Source organism: Aotus nancymaae, unplaced genomic scaffold (assembly GCF_030222135.1).
Source record: "Aotus nancymaae isolate 86718 unplaced genomic scaffold, 86718_ANA_hifiasm-v0.15.2.pri h1tg000040l, whole genome shotgun sequence".
Taxonomy (NCBI): domain Eukaryota; kingdom Metazoa; phylum Chordata; class Mammalia; order Primates; family Aotidae; genus Aotus; species Aotus nancymaae.
Genome location: NW_026988454.1, coordinates 80,775,463 through 80,789,094, shown reverse-complemented (window position 1 = coordinate 80,789,094; position 13,632 = coordinate 80,775,463). Strand labels below are relative to the sequence as shown.

The following is a 13,632-nucleotide window of genomic DNA, read 5'->3' as shown; positions in this document are numbered from 1 at the left end:
CCAAGCCCAGGCCTCCCTCACTTAGTCCCTGAGCCTAGGAAACCCAGCAGCCCAGAGCTGCATGGGCTGCATTCCCTTCTCTGGTTAACTAAAGGGATCTGGGTGTAAAGGGTCACACCAGGAAATTCCAGCCTAGGACAGGGTTGTTCTTGTCATTATCTCCAGTTCCACAGGGGTTATAGGTGCCAGATCTGGCTTATGCCTCTGGGAATAAAGCAAGCGATCCATCTATCAATGTCCCTAGGAAATGGCACCCTGGTCCCAAGCTGAGCATCCCTAAACACCAAGGTACTCACAGAGCCAGCTCCCTTTCAGTTGGCCTGCTTTCAAGACCAATGAGCCAGTTCTCACCACATCCTCCCTGGCAAGATGGAAATGTAGCGATGAATAAATACAACTTGTACAACTAAAACCTGCCCAGCACTTACTCAGGACTAGGGCACAGCTTATTATGACATTTATCTCACTGAATTTTCAGAAAATGCTCTGGGTAATAAATGGAGGCTTACGCCTGTAATCTCAGCACTTTGGGAGGCCAAGGTAGGTGGACTGCTTGAGCTCAGGAGCTCAAGAACAACCTGGGCAACATGGCAAGATACCATCTCTACAAAAAAAAAATTAGTCAGGTGTGGTTGCACGTGTCTGTAGACCCAGCTACTTGTGAGGCTGAAGTGGGAGGATCACTCCAGCCTAGGCGATGGAGGCTGCAGTAAGCTGATATGGCTCCACTACACTACAGCCTGGACAAAAGAGTGAGACCTTGTGTCAAAATAAAGAAAGAAAATGGAGGCTCCTAGTGAGGCATGGAGGAACTTCATGGACAGGCCTTGAGATCCCCTCAGGTCTCGCTGCCTTCACTGTCATCCCTAATATCCACCTTCCCCAGGGCAGCCTGGGTTGTTATAAACCAGAACTCAGCTGTGTATGGTGGATCACACCTGTAATCCCAGCTACTAGGAAGGCTGAGGCTGGAGGATCTCTGAAAGTCAAGAGTTGGAGACCAGTCTGGGCAACATAAGACCTGTCTCTACAAAAAAAAAAAAAAAAAAAAATTAAAAAGGCCAGGCATAGTGGCTCACATCTATAATACCAGCACTTTGGGAAGCTGAGGCAGGCAGATCATCTGAGGTTGGGAGTTTGAGACCAGCCTGACCAACATGGAGAAACCCTGTCTCTACTCAAAATACAAAACAGCTGGTGTGGTGGTACATGCCTACAATCCCAGCTACTTGGGAGGCTGAGGTAGGAGAATTGCTTGAACCCAGGAGGGCAGAGGTTGTGGTGAGCCGAGATTGCACCATTGCACTCGAGCCTGGGTGACAAGAGTGAAACTCTCTAAAAAAAAAAAAATATATATATAAAATAACAAATAAGTCATGCATGGTGGTGCACGCCTGTAATCCCAGCTACTTGGGAGCCTGAGGCATGAGAATTGCTTGAACCCAGGCGGTGGAGGTTGCAATGAGCTGAGATGATGCCACTGCACTCCAACCTGGTGACAGAGCAACACTTTGTCTAAAAAAAACCAAAAAGAGTGTATGTGTTTTGTTCTACTTCCTGAACCCTCAGGAACTAAACATCACTAAGCACGAAAACAGCAGTCAGTTTTACCTGCTCTGTGAGTTAAAAGCCACATTAGTGGAGGAGCTTCTTGATTCAAAGTCTGTCCTCCTCCCAAGGCTCTGCTTCTCCCATGGGGTCTCCAACAACCTGCTCGCCTGGCAAGCTCCAGGGGACACAAAGGTGGGCATCCTTCTTCCATGAAAGGAAGCCAAGCCAGGTGATCAGCAGAGGTGTTGGTGATGAGGAATGCTGAAGTCCATGCTACAAATGTGGCCTTAATAGCAGGGAGAACACTGCAGGTGAGGCTGAAGGAATCCAGGTGATAGGTGATGTTAGGGGTCAACTTGATGGGTTTAAGGGATACCCAGATGGCTGGTAAAGTGTTATTTCTGCGTGTGTGCCTGTGAGGGTGTTTCCAGACGAGACTGGCATTTGAATTAGTGGACTCAATAAGGAAGATCCATCCTTACCCCATGTGACTGGGCACCACTCAATCAGCAGAGGGTCCAGACACAAGAAAAAGTCAGAGAAATGGTAAATTCATGTGATCTCTCTTCTGCAGCCAGGATGTCATCCTCTCCTGCCCCTGGAAATCAGAACTCCAGGCTGTCTAGCCTCTGGACTCTGGGACTTACCCCAGTCACTCCAGGTTCTCAGGCCTTTGGTTGTGGACTGAGAATTCCACCATCAGCTTCCCTGGGTCTGAGATCTTCGGACTTGGCCTGAGCCATCCTACAAGCTTCTAAGGTTCTCCAACTTGCAGATGGCCTAGCATAGGACTTCTCCATAATCACATGATCCAGTTTCCCTAGTAGATCCCCTCTCACCCTCAGTCCACTCATCCATCATCTGTCAATCATCCATCATCTATTCATCCACCTATCATGTATCCATCCGCTATTTATCCATCTATTATATATCTATCCTCTACCAATCTATCATTTATCCATCCATCCATCCATCCATCCATCCATCCATCCTATAAGTTCTGTCTCCATGTAATAAACAGGGACCCCACCTCTGCCTGCCAATGACCTTCAACTGGGTCATGGACACGGGTCATTTCCGTACAATGCTCAGCCATGGAGGCCCAAGCTCTATCTATCTCCCACAAGACAATTTCTCCCATCACCTACCTGGACCACCCAAACAGCCTCCCACCAGGGTCATGAGGTCCTCTGCTGATGTCCTAGTGGCTGGCACCATGGATATCCCAGATTTCCACCCACCATCTGGGTCTGACTGAAGGCCTGTATCCTGGGCTTCCCTGGAATAGAATGAGGAACAGAACCTGGGTCTGGGGATTTCTCTGTAAGGCCAACGAGTCTGTGGAGAATCCAGTGCACTAGGCTGGCTCTGTCACAGCTTACCATAGTAAGCTTACCCCAGAACAGGCAACAGAAACAAAAATAGCCACCCTATTGCCCCCATGGCCACAATCCACTGCCCACATGTCACTTGCAATTTCACGTTCCAGCTCGTCCAGGCTCGGGATGTGTCTTATGTCCTTGTTTAATTGGCAGTTGCTTTTCTTTCTTACTGTTACAAACAATAATAACGTATCATGCAACTGATGGTGCCTGATTTGAAGAGTTAAGGTATGTGCAGTGGAGGCCCTGACTAGATTCCCAAAAGAATGACAGAGGTGGCACAGTGGGGCACACCTTACATAGGGGGTAGAGTCTAAAATCCAGTACAGCCAAAATCACCTACAAATGGGGCTTATTTGGCTAAACAAACGTACATGGTCAGCTGGGTGTGTTGGACAGAAACACTTTAAACGGCAGGAACACATGGGATGCCAGATGCTCAGAAATGACAGAAAAAGTGAGACTGACTCAAGGAGGGACAGTCATATGCCATGGCAAATAGCATCAACTGTCTGCTTGGGCAGCGTTTTTCTCTCCTTTTCTTTTCTTGAGACTGAGTCTCAGTCTGTCTCCCAGGCTGAAGTGCAGTGGCGCGATCTTGGCTCACTGCAACTTCTGCCTCCTGGGATCAAGTGATTCTTCTGCCTCAGCCTCCTAAGTAGCTGGAACTGCAGGTGCTCACCACCACACCCAGCTAATTTTTGTATTTTAGTAGAGATGGGGTTTCACCATGTTGGCCAAGCTGGACTCAAAACTCCTGACCTTGTGATCCACCTGCCTTAGCCTCCCAAAGTGCTGGAATTACAGGCGTGAGGCTCCATGCCCAGCTTCTGTCTTCTTTTCTACTCAGTTGCCTTAATGACTTGAGATTTTACCCCATTTGACAGAAAAACAAACTGAGGCCCAGAGGAGAAGCGAGAACCACAAAGCTAGTAACAAGCAGCAATGCCAGGCCCACAGCCTGGATTCAGGCTACAGGGGTGGGAAGGAGGGAACCGGGGCATTCTAGAGGACAAGGAAACACACTTACTTCCTAGACTTGGTGCATTTCTTCTTCCAGTTCTTTACCAAACAGGTATGACTTGTTCTTACATGTCCTCCTTATTTAAGGACCAGACACCACTGCTCTCCAGGGGCTGGTGGTAGTCCCGGATGATCAACCTGAGGCCAAGACACAAGGGAGTTAGGCAATGAGAGTCAATGAGAGGAGGAGGAGGAGGAAGAGGATGGGGCTCACTCATTCCACAAGAATGCCGATGCTGCACCCCTCCCCAGCACAAGGTGCCCGCTTTGAATGAAGGAAGCCACACAGCTGGGGATGTCTGAATGTGGACAGACATTTGCACATATTAAAAGGTTATTACAGCTCATTCTGTTGGTTCGTAAAGGAAAAATGGCTTTCTTTTTGGGGGGTGCATAGAAAAGATATAGGGAAAAAAGATTTAGGAGGAAAATATCAAGATGGCTCTAATTCACTTTTTCATCATTCATTCATGTATTTTTTTTTTTTTTGCTTTTTGGAGATGGAGTCTCGCTATGTCACCAAGGTTGGAGTGCATTAGTGTGTTCTTGGCTCACTGCAACCTCTGCCTCCTGGGTTTGAGCAATTCTCCTGCCTCAGCCTCCCAAGTCTGGGACTACAGGCACATGTCACCACACCTGGCTAATTTTTTGTATTTTAGTAGAGACGGGGTTTCCCCATGTTGCCCAGGCTGGTCTCAAACTCCTGAGCTCAATGAATCTGGCCCCTTCAGCTTCCCAAAATGCTGAGATTACAGGCCTGATTCATTCATTCATTCATTTGGTGACAGGGTCTCGCTTTGTCACCCAGGATAGAGTGCAGTGGCATGATCACAGCTCCCTGCAGCCTCCAGCTCCTGGCCTAGAGTGATCCTCCCACCTCAGCCTCCTGAGTAGCTGGGACTTCAAGTGTGAGCCATTATGACTGGCTAATTATTTTTTATTTTTTAATTTTTGTAGAAACAGAGTCTCCCTATGTTGCCCAAGCTGAGCTCCTGGGCTCAAGCAATCCTCCCACCTTGGCCTCACAAAGTGTTGGGATTATAGGCGTGAGCCACCATGCCCTGCCAACTTTTAAAAATTTTACATTAAAAAAGGCTAATATGTGCCAAGACCAGTAGCTCATGCCTCTAATCCTAGCACTTCAGTAGGCCGAGATGGGAAAACTTCATGAGCTCAGGAGTTCAAGACCAGTGTGGGCAACACTGGGTGACTATTTCTACAAAAAGTAAAAATAAAAAATACTACCCAGTCATAATGGCTCACACCTGTAGTCCCAGCTACTCAGGAGGCTGATGTGGGAGGACTGCTCAAGGCCAGGAGGTGGGGGCTGCAGGGAGCCATGATTGTGTCATTGCACTCCGGTCTGGGCAACAGAGCCAGAACCCCCCAAAAAAATAAGTTGAAGGAGGGGGAAAAAGGCTGACATGACAAAGAATTAGCAATTGTGAAATCTGGGTGATAAGCTGATTGAGTTTTGTTATATTAGTCTTTCTATGTGACTCTACCCAGGCTGGAGTACAGTGGTGAAATCTCAGCTCACTGTAACAGCAGCCTCCTGGGTTCAAGTGATTCTCCTGCCTCAACCTCCCAAGTAGCTGGGATTACAGGCACCTACCACTATGCTTGGCTAATTTTTGTACTTTTAGTGGAGACAGGGTTTCACCACATGGGCCAGGCTGGTCTCAAACTCCTGACCTCAGGTAATCCACCCACCTCGGCCTCCCAAAGTGCTAACATTACTGGTGTGAGCCACTGCACTTGGCCAACTGAACACTTTTATAATAGAAAGTTAAGCACTTTCATTTTTTGTTTTAAAATAATTTCAAACTAATAGAAAAATTACTCAAATCATACTAAGAATTCACTCAACTCACCACTATTAACATGTCGCCAAGTTCACAGTAACATTCTAACTCCATTCACACACACACACACACACACACACACACACATGCATGCAAGTGCATCATCTTTTTCTAAACCATTCAGACAGTTAAAGGCCTAGCATAGTGGCTCACACCTGCAGTCCCAGCACCTTGGAAGGTTGAGGTGGGTGGATCACCTGAGGTCAGGAGTTTGAGACCATCCTGGTCAACATGGTGAAAACCCATCTCTACTAAAATTATGAAAATTAGCCAGGCATGGTGGTGCATGCCTATAATCCCAGCTACTCAGGAGGGTGAGACAGGAGAATCACCTAAAGCCAGGAGGCAGAGGCTGCAGATCACACCACTGCACTGCAGCCTGGACAACAGAGCAAGACTGTCTCAAAAAAAAAAAAAAAAAAAAAAAGGTAAGATGTAGGCTCTACATATCTTTACCCCCCAAAAAACAGGTTATCCCCTTACAATCCAGGACATACTCTTATGTAACTGGAGCACAATTTTTCAAAACAAGAATGAATGTTATTAGCATGCGTCTGGTGTCCTGCATTCATATACAAATTATATCAACTGTTCCAGTGACACTCTTTAATAGTAATTTGAAGAAATCATTTAAAACATCTAATCTTTTAAAAAGATGTTTGTAAAAAGTTCATAAAGAGAAGAATGAGACTGGGCATGGTGGCTCATTCCTATAATACCAGCACTCTTGGAGGCTGAGGCAGAAGAATCACTCAGGAGTTGGAGACCAGTCTGGGCAACATGGTAAAATCCCATCTCTGCAAAAAAGAGAAAAATCTGTTGGGCATGGTGGAGTGTGCCTATAATCCCAGGTACTCAGGAGGCTGAGGCAAGAGGATTACCTGAATCCGGTAGATCAAGACTGCAGTGAGCTACAATTGTGCCACTGCACTCCAGCCTCAGCAACAGAATGAAAGCCTGTCTCCAAAAAGCCAAAAAGATAATGCATATTAGGGTAAAAGAAAGATTCTTCAAATAATCCCCAATAAGATGTTGACAATGGGCAGAAAAAGATGTACAAAAAGAAAACCACAAGGTGGCTGGGCACAGTGGCTCACACCTGTAATCCCAGCACTTTGGGAGGCTGATGTGGGTGGATCACCTGAGGTCAGGAGTTCAAGACCAGCCTGGCCAACATGGCAAAACCCTGTCTCCACTAAAAATACAAAAATTAGCCATGGACGATGGTGCATGCCTGTAATCCTAGCTACGTGGGAGACTGAGGCAGGAGAATCACTTGAACCCAGGAGGCAGAGGTTGTAGTGAGCCTGGGAGACAGAGTGAGACACCATCTCAAAAAGAAAAGAAGACCAGAAGGAGGCATACTAAAATGATGACAGCTGTTGCCTCTGGATGTTTCCTTACTACTGATCTGCACATGTGTTTTTTAAACCCACGTTTCCTATGGTGAGACAGTATTATTTTTCTAAGGAGTGGGGGATGGGAGGGAAACAATGTCAATAATAACTATGCCTAATATTTAAAAAACCCAAATCTGTCAGGGTGAACATGATGTCTAGGCACTAAATAATAAAATAAATAAATAAATAAATAAATAAAAACCCAAACCTGAAGCTAAAGCAAGAGCAGTCCAGTGTATGGCTGTCCCAGGCCAAGTCTTCTGCAGATATTTAAGCTGCTCATGGCTCATGTGTTTATCAGATTCAAGGTGATGAACTTGGGGGGACAATGTTCAGTCTCTGAGACCACATGGTAAGCACAGGCAGATTCAAGACAACTCTGCAGAAGAGCGAAGGAGAGAAGTCAAGCGGGGAGCTCAGCATGTTCGTTCATTCATCCATTTATTCATTCATTCCCCATCACCTCCCTGAGTTCTTGGGGGCCCAGTCTTACCCTGTGATCCACCAGAAGGTGATCCTGGACAGGAAGGAGGTGCTGGACTCTGTGCAAAGATTCTAGTGGAAAGAAAGAACAGGTTAGGGAGGAAGAGGGAAAGGAACGATTCAACTTTTCATCCAGGTCAGAGCTTGGAAAGGAGTAGTCAGCTGCCCATTGTTCCTTCAAGAGGATCAGTGACTGCTCCATACCATTCTGTACCCCAAAAGCATTCTCTCCTAAGCCCCAGGAGAAAGAAACTGATAGCAGCTCCTCTCTTTTCACTCAACAGAGTGTCTACCAGGTGCAACCACAATACAACAAGCTATCGACCTGCCTTATCTTCTAATCCCACAGCAATCCTAGGAGCTCGTGTTGCCATCATCCCCACTTCACTCATTCATTCAACAAATATTTTCTGAGCACCTACTATGTGCTAGGCACTCTACAAGGTATTACAGGGTTACCTTAGATCCCCACAACAACCTCCTAAGCTGGTATTAATATTGTCCCCATTTTCCTCACTCAGGCATTGAATATTTATTGACCACCTACTATGAACTAGACATGCTACCAAGAACTTATATACTTGCATTATTTTATATCCTCATGGAATTCTATAAACATGGTATTACTATTATCTCCACTTCATTCATTCATCCAACAAATATTTCCTGAGCACCATCCATGTGCCAAGCACCCTGCATACAAATCTAAACAAACAGAAATGACCCCTGCTTGTATGGAGCTTGTGGTCCCCTGCAGTAATCATCAGTAATACCTGCCAAGATCCTCTACTATTAGTAGCTAGCTCTGTTCTAAGTGCTTTACACAAATTACCCTATTTAATCTTCATCCCCACCTCACAAGGTAGGTGAAAGTGTTATATCATCCCTGTTTTGCAGTTAAAAGAAACTGTGGACCAGAGATGAAATGATTTGTTCAAGGTCCCACAGCTAAAACTGGTGGAGATAGGATGTGAGCCCCAAAGAGTCAGGCTCCAGAGAGACATGCATCAAGTGATCACACAAACAAATGCAAAACTTCAACTTCTGGGCCTTGATATGTGTCCTGAAGGTAGAGAAATATTACCAATGAGACAAAGTCAGCACATGGGCACTGATCTGGTGTATCAAGGTCAGAGAAGCTCCCCTGAGGAAGACAGTCAAGCTGGCACCTGAAAGATGAGTAGAAGAGAACTAAGTAATGAGGAAAGGCAAGGCATTCCCAGCAGACAGCAGTGTGTGCAAAGGTCTGGTGGTAGAAAGAAGCATGGCAGACTCCAGGAACCAAGAGGGGGCCTGAGCAGTCTACACTGAAGGCTGTGCATAGTCTACACTGCAGGTGACATATTTTGGTATTCATTCTAAGGGCAAGGGAAAGTACTGAGACTCTAAGCAAGCTATCAAATAACTTATTTCCCAGAGGCATGAAGATGAGCCCCAACTTGACAAACAGGCAAGGAAAGGGACTGACACAGGGTCCTGGGATGACAGACCAAGTCCAGCTTTCAACACAGATGCATTTGGGTCAAAATTCTGAAACACAAGCTTTAAACAGGAGACAAAGAAAGGTCACCATGTAGCAATGAGAGCTTCAGCCAAGGACTCCACTCAAAGTCCCAGCCTTGTGCAGAGACAAGGTGTTTACAGAGCCCGATAAGGCAGCATACTCTCCTCAAGTGGTTTTCCATCCAAGGCTGGGCGTGCTTTTTAAAAAATACTGTATCCTGGCAGGGTGTTCATGCCTGTAATTCCAGCACCTTGGGAGGCCAAGGCGGGTGGATCACTTGAGGTCAGGAGTTGGACACCAGCCTGGCCAACATGGCAAAACCCTGTTTCTACTAAAAATACAAAAATTAGCTGAGAGTGGTGGCTCAGAACTGTAGTCCCAGCTACTCAGGAGGCTGAGGCAGGAGAATCACTTGAACCCAGGAGGCAGAGGTTGCAGTGAGTTGAGATCCCACCACTGCACTCCACTCTGGGGACCCTGTCTGTATCCAGGCCTTATCCTCACCAGGGATTCTGATTAAGCTGGTTTGGGTACAACTGGGGTCCTGAAACTTTGTTTTTGTTTTAAATGTTCACATTCTTCTTGGAAATGTGGCAGGGCAGGAAATAGGCAAGATAAGCCAAAAACACTGTGTCACATTGGACAACAAGGAAACTAAGCATAAACAGAATTGTTACAAGGCTCAAGAGCCAAGCAGAAGTGGCACTACAGGCTAAAAAAGGGACAATTTGAGCTTGGACAAGGAGAGTAAGTGCAACGGGCTGAAACATACCATGTATGTTTGTGTTTTTTTTTTTTTTTTTTTTTTTTTTTTTTTTTTGAGATGAAGTCTTGCTCTGTCTCCCAGGCTGGAGTGCAGTGCTGTGATCTTGACTCACTGAAACCTCCATCTCCTGGGTTCAAGTGATCCTCCCACCTCAGCCTCCCAAGTAGCTGAGATTACAAGCATGAGCCAAGATACTGGGCTAATTATTGTATTTTTAGTAGAGATGGGGAGTCACCCTGTTGGCAACCAGACTGGTCTTGAATTCCTGACCTCAAGTGATCCACCCACCTCAGCCTCCCAAAGTGCTTGGATTACAGAAATAAGCCACTGCACCTGGCCAAATACCTCCATTTTTACTTAAGGTTTTAATGATTAATTTCACATTATAATGTAAAAAGTAATGAGTCTCTAGCAGTCTCATCCTGAAAACTGGGGCTGATTATAAAGCACTACTTTGCTCAGTCCCATTTTCCTTCAAATCACCTATTTTGAGTAAATACACTAGTTTCATTTTCCAGCCCTGTATAGGGGCAGTAAATACTACTAGGAAAAAACCCATAATTAGCACCAATACAAATTCAAGGTTTCCAACCTGAGCGTAAGCATTGCTTTGTAATTTCTTTTTACCCATCCCAGGTTATAGTCTCCTATTAGCTCAAAATGAAATCTCAAATGTCCTCCATTCTGCATAAAACTCATGCTGGCCACTCAGTGGAAAACATCAACCATGAATTATGGGTCTCTTCACTTTACCTTCATGCCACCAATTTCTGTCATACTGACTGTGCTTATTACCATGTATGTCTAGCATTAGACTGGACTCTTAGGGAAGAAGAACTCACATTCATTTCTCAGTCCCGAGGGCAAAACTCCAAAGTGTAATTAAGGAAAGAAATAACTCCAATTCTTTCAAGTTCTGAATTCATTGTCCTCTCAAAAATGGCGTGTGTATTCCAGCTCTGCTTATTTTCCTGATCCAGTTCTCCACCTTTGGGGAATCTTACAAAATAGGCCAGGAAGGCAAAAATGTCTAGAGATTACACCCACATGGTAATCTTTGCAAATAAAACTCTTAGACCTAACTTTATACTAATAAAAATTTCATGATTTTTTTTTTTGAGACAGGGTCTTGCTCTGTCACCCAGGCTGGAGTACAATTACAGCTCACTGCAACCTCATCCTTCTGAGCTCAAGCAATCCTCCCATCTCAGCCTCCCAAGTGTTGGGACCACAGGCACAAGCCACCATGTGTGGCTAATTTTTTGTAGAAATGGGGTTTCACAATGTTTCCCAGCCTGGTCTCAAACTTCTGGGCTAACAGGATCTGCCTGTCTCAGCTTCCCAAAGTGCTGGGATGAGAGGCATGAGCCACTGTGTCCAGCACCAATACCACATTTTAATTACGTGTTGAGGTGGCTGGATTGAAGGAAGAAATGGGTACTCCATTTTCTTTTATTTCCCAGTCCTAAGGGGTTTTAAACACACTATTATTAAAGTTTAAATGCCCTAGAGCTGAAAAAGAGATTTAAAAACTTGACAGTCTCACAGTATGTGGTATAAGTTGAAGAAAAATATGAAATGCAAGGTGCTTAATATTTTAAAAGAATTTAAGTGAATTTTGCATCTGTAAAAATGAAATCAGAATAATCTGAGGAAATATTTCAGAGATGAAAAGATTTTCAGAGATGAAAAGCATGATTTGCCAAATTTAAAACAGCAATAGAAACAATAAGTAGCAGATGCAATATAACCAAACAAAAATTAGTAACACAAAAATATAAGTAAATGAATTATCCTACAACTCAAATAAAAAAGACAAAATAGATTAACAAGATGAAAAAAAAAAATGTTAGAAATATGCAGATCAACCTTACCAATACTGTGTATAGAAAGAAAAGAGTATTTTTTTTGACAAATTTATTGAGCATCAAGCATCTAGTATATTACAGCCATGATACAATAGAGAATAAGAGAGACATGGAGTGTGTCTTCAAAATGTCCACATTCTAGAACAACTGAAGTTCAAGTAGTAACCAAAGAAATTACTGTAGAAAACTATGCTTATGAAGAATGGGGGTAGGAAGAGCAGGAAAGGAAATAAATAAATGTATACATTTTATGTTTTAGCCAAATTTAAGGTAAACAGATTCTGATGGAATTTCAGAGATCTCAGAGATAAAGTATCCCTCAAACATGGTGAGGACTGGGTGTCTAGGGTAATCAAATTTTTAAAAACATCTGGGTGGCAATGTTTTTAAACGAATAACACACATGGACAAGGATACGGTTAAACTGGCACTCCCATACATTTGAAGTGGGACCATAAATTGTTTTAATTTTCTAGATGTAAATTTGATGACTCCACTTCATATACAGCTTAAGAACCTTACTAAGGTTTTTGCCAGGCATGGTAGCTAATGTCTGCAATCCCAGCACTTTGGGAGGCTGAGGAAGGCAGATCACTTAAAGTCAGGTAGATCACCTGAGGTCAGGAGTTCAAGACCAGCCTGGCTAACATGGTGAAACTTCACCTCCACTAAAAATACAAAAATTAGCTGGGTGTGGTGGTGCATACCTGAAATCCTAGCTACTTGGGAGGCTGAGGCAGAATTGTTGAACCCAGGAGGCAGAGGTTGCAGTGAGCAGGGATTGTGCCACCACACTCCAGTCTGGGCAACAAAGCAATACTCTGTCAAATAAATAAATAAATAGAACCTGGGCAACAAAGTGATACTCTGTCAAATAAATAAATAAATAAAACCCTAGTAATGTTTCTTATACTCTTCCCATCCCCTTTCATTCCTTGTACTATTGTAATACCATTTACTCCCATGTTATAAAACTTATAATGCATTATTATTTTTGCTTTAAATAACTATCTTTTTAAAGCTACTATTTCTTTAATTCACAATGGTGTGCAACTATCACCACTAACTGCAGAACATTTCCATCACACAAAAAGGGAAATCCTGTACCTGTTAGCAAACATCTTCAATACAACAATCTTTTAAAGAGATTAAAAAAGAAAAAAAAATTGTCTTATTTTTACTCCCATAGTTACCATTTCTAGCACTTCTCAATCCTTTGTCATTTGCCTTCTTCCTGAACTTCAACATTTCTTGTGGAGGTCTATCAGCAACAAGTTCCAGTAGGCCACTATTTTTTTTTTGAGACAGGGTCTCATTCTGTCACCCAGGCTAAAGTGCAGTGTGGCTCAATTATAGCTCACTGTAGCCTCTGCTTCCCAGGCTAAAGCGATCCTCTCACCTCAGTCTCCCAATGAGCTGGGGCCACAGGCAAGCCACTGTGCCTGGCTGATTTTTGTATTCTTTGTAGAGATGGGGTTTTTCCATGTTACCCAGGCTAGTCTCGAACTCCTGGACTCAAGCAATTCTTCTGCCTCAGCCTCCCAAATGGCTGAGATTGCAGGTGTTAGTCACTGCACCCAGCCCCAGTAGGCTTTTTATAAAAGTACTTTAAAGATGTCTCTCCATGCCAGGCACAGTGGATTACACCTGTAATCCCAGCATTTTGGGAGCCCGAGGCAGGCAGATCATGAGGTCAGGAGTTTGAGACCAGCCTGGCCAACATAGTGAAAACCCATCTCTACTAAAAATACAAAAATATTTGCCAGGTGTGGTGGCATGCACCTGTAATC

The 13,632-nt window shown here is 44.3% G+C and overlaps 1 protein-coding gene across 6 annotated transcripts in view; it reads right to left on the bottom strand.

The window, feature by feature from the left end:
- Positions 1–13,632, bottom strand: part of LOC105734459 (multidrug resistance-associated protein 1-like) — a 75,110-nt gene that overhangs the window by 33,216 nt on the left and 28,262 nt on the right. For 3 of the 6 annotated variants that reach the window (XR_001111520.3, XM_064360863.1, XM_064360862.1), the window contains exons 2-5: positions 7,715–7,776; positions 7,430–7,600; positions 3,964–4,094; positions 2,700–2,830 (exon numbers count right to left, since the gene is read on the bottom strand). Coding sequence is in view for 2 of the 6 variants with exons in the window: in XM_064360863.1 (XP_064216933.1) it covers positions 2,700–2,769 (70 nt within the window). In the remaining 4 variants the exon portion in view is untranslated. The remainder of the gene's footprint in view (positions 1–2,699; positions 2,831–3,963; positions 4,095–7,429; positions 7,601–7,714; positions 7,777–13,632) is intronic. The other 3 variants (XR_001111519.3, XR_001111521.3, XR_010336671.1) reach the window with 2 other exon arrangements.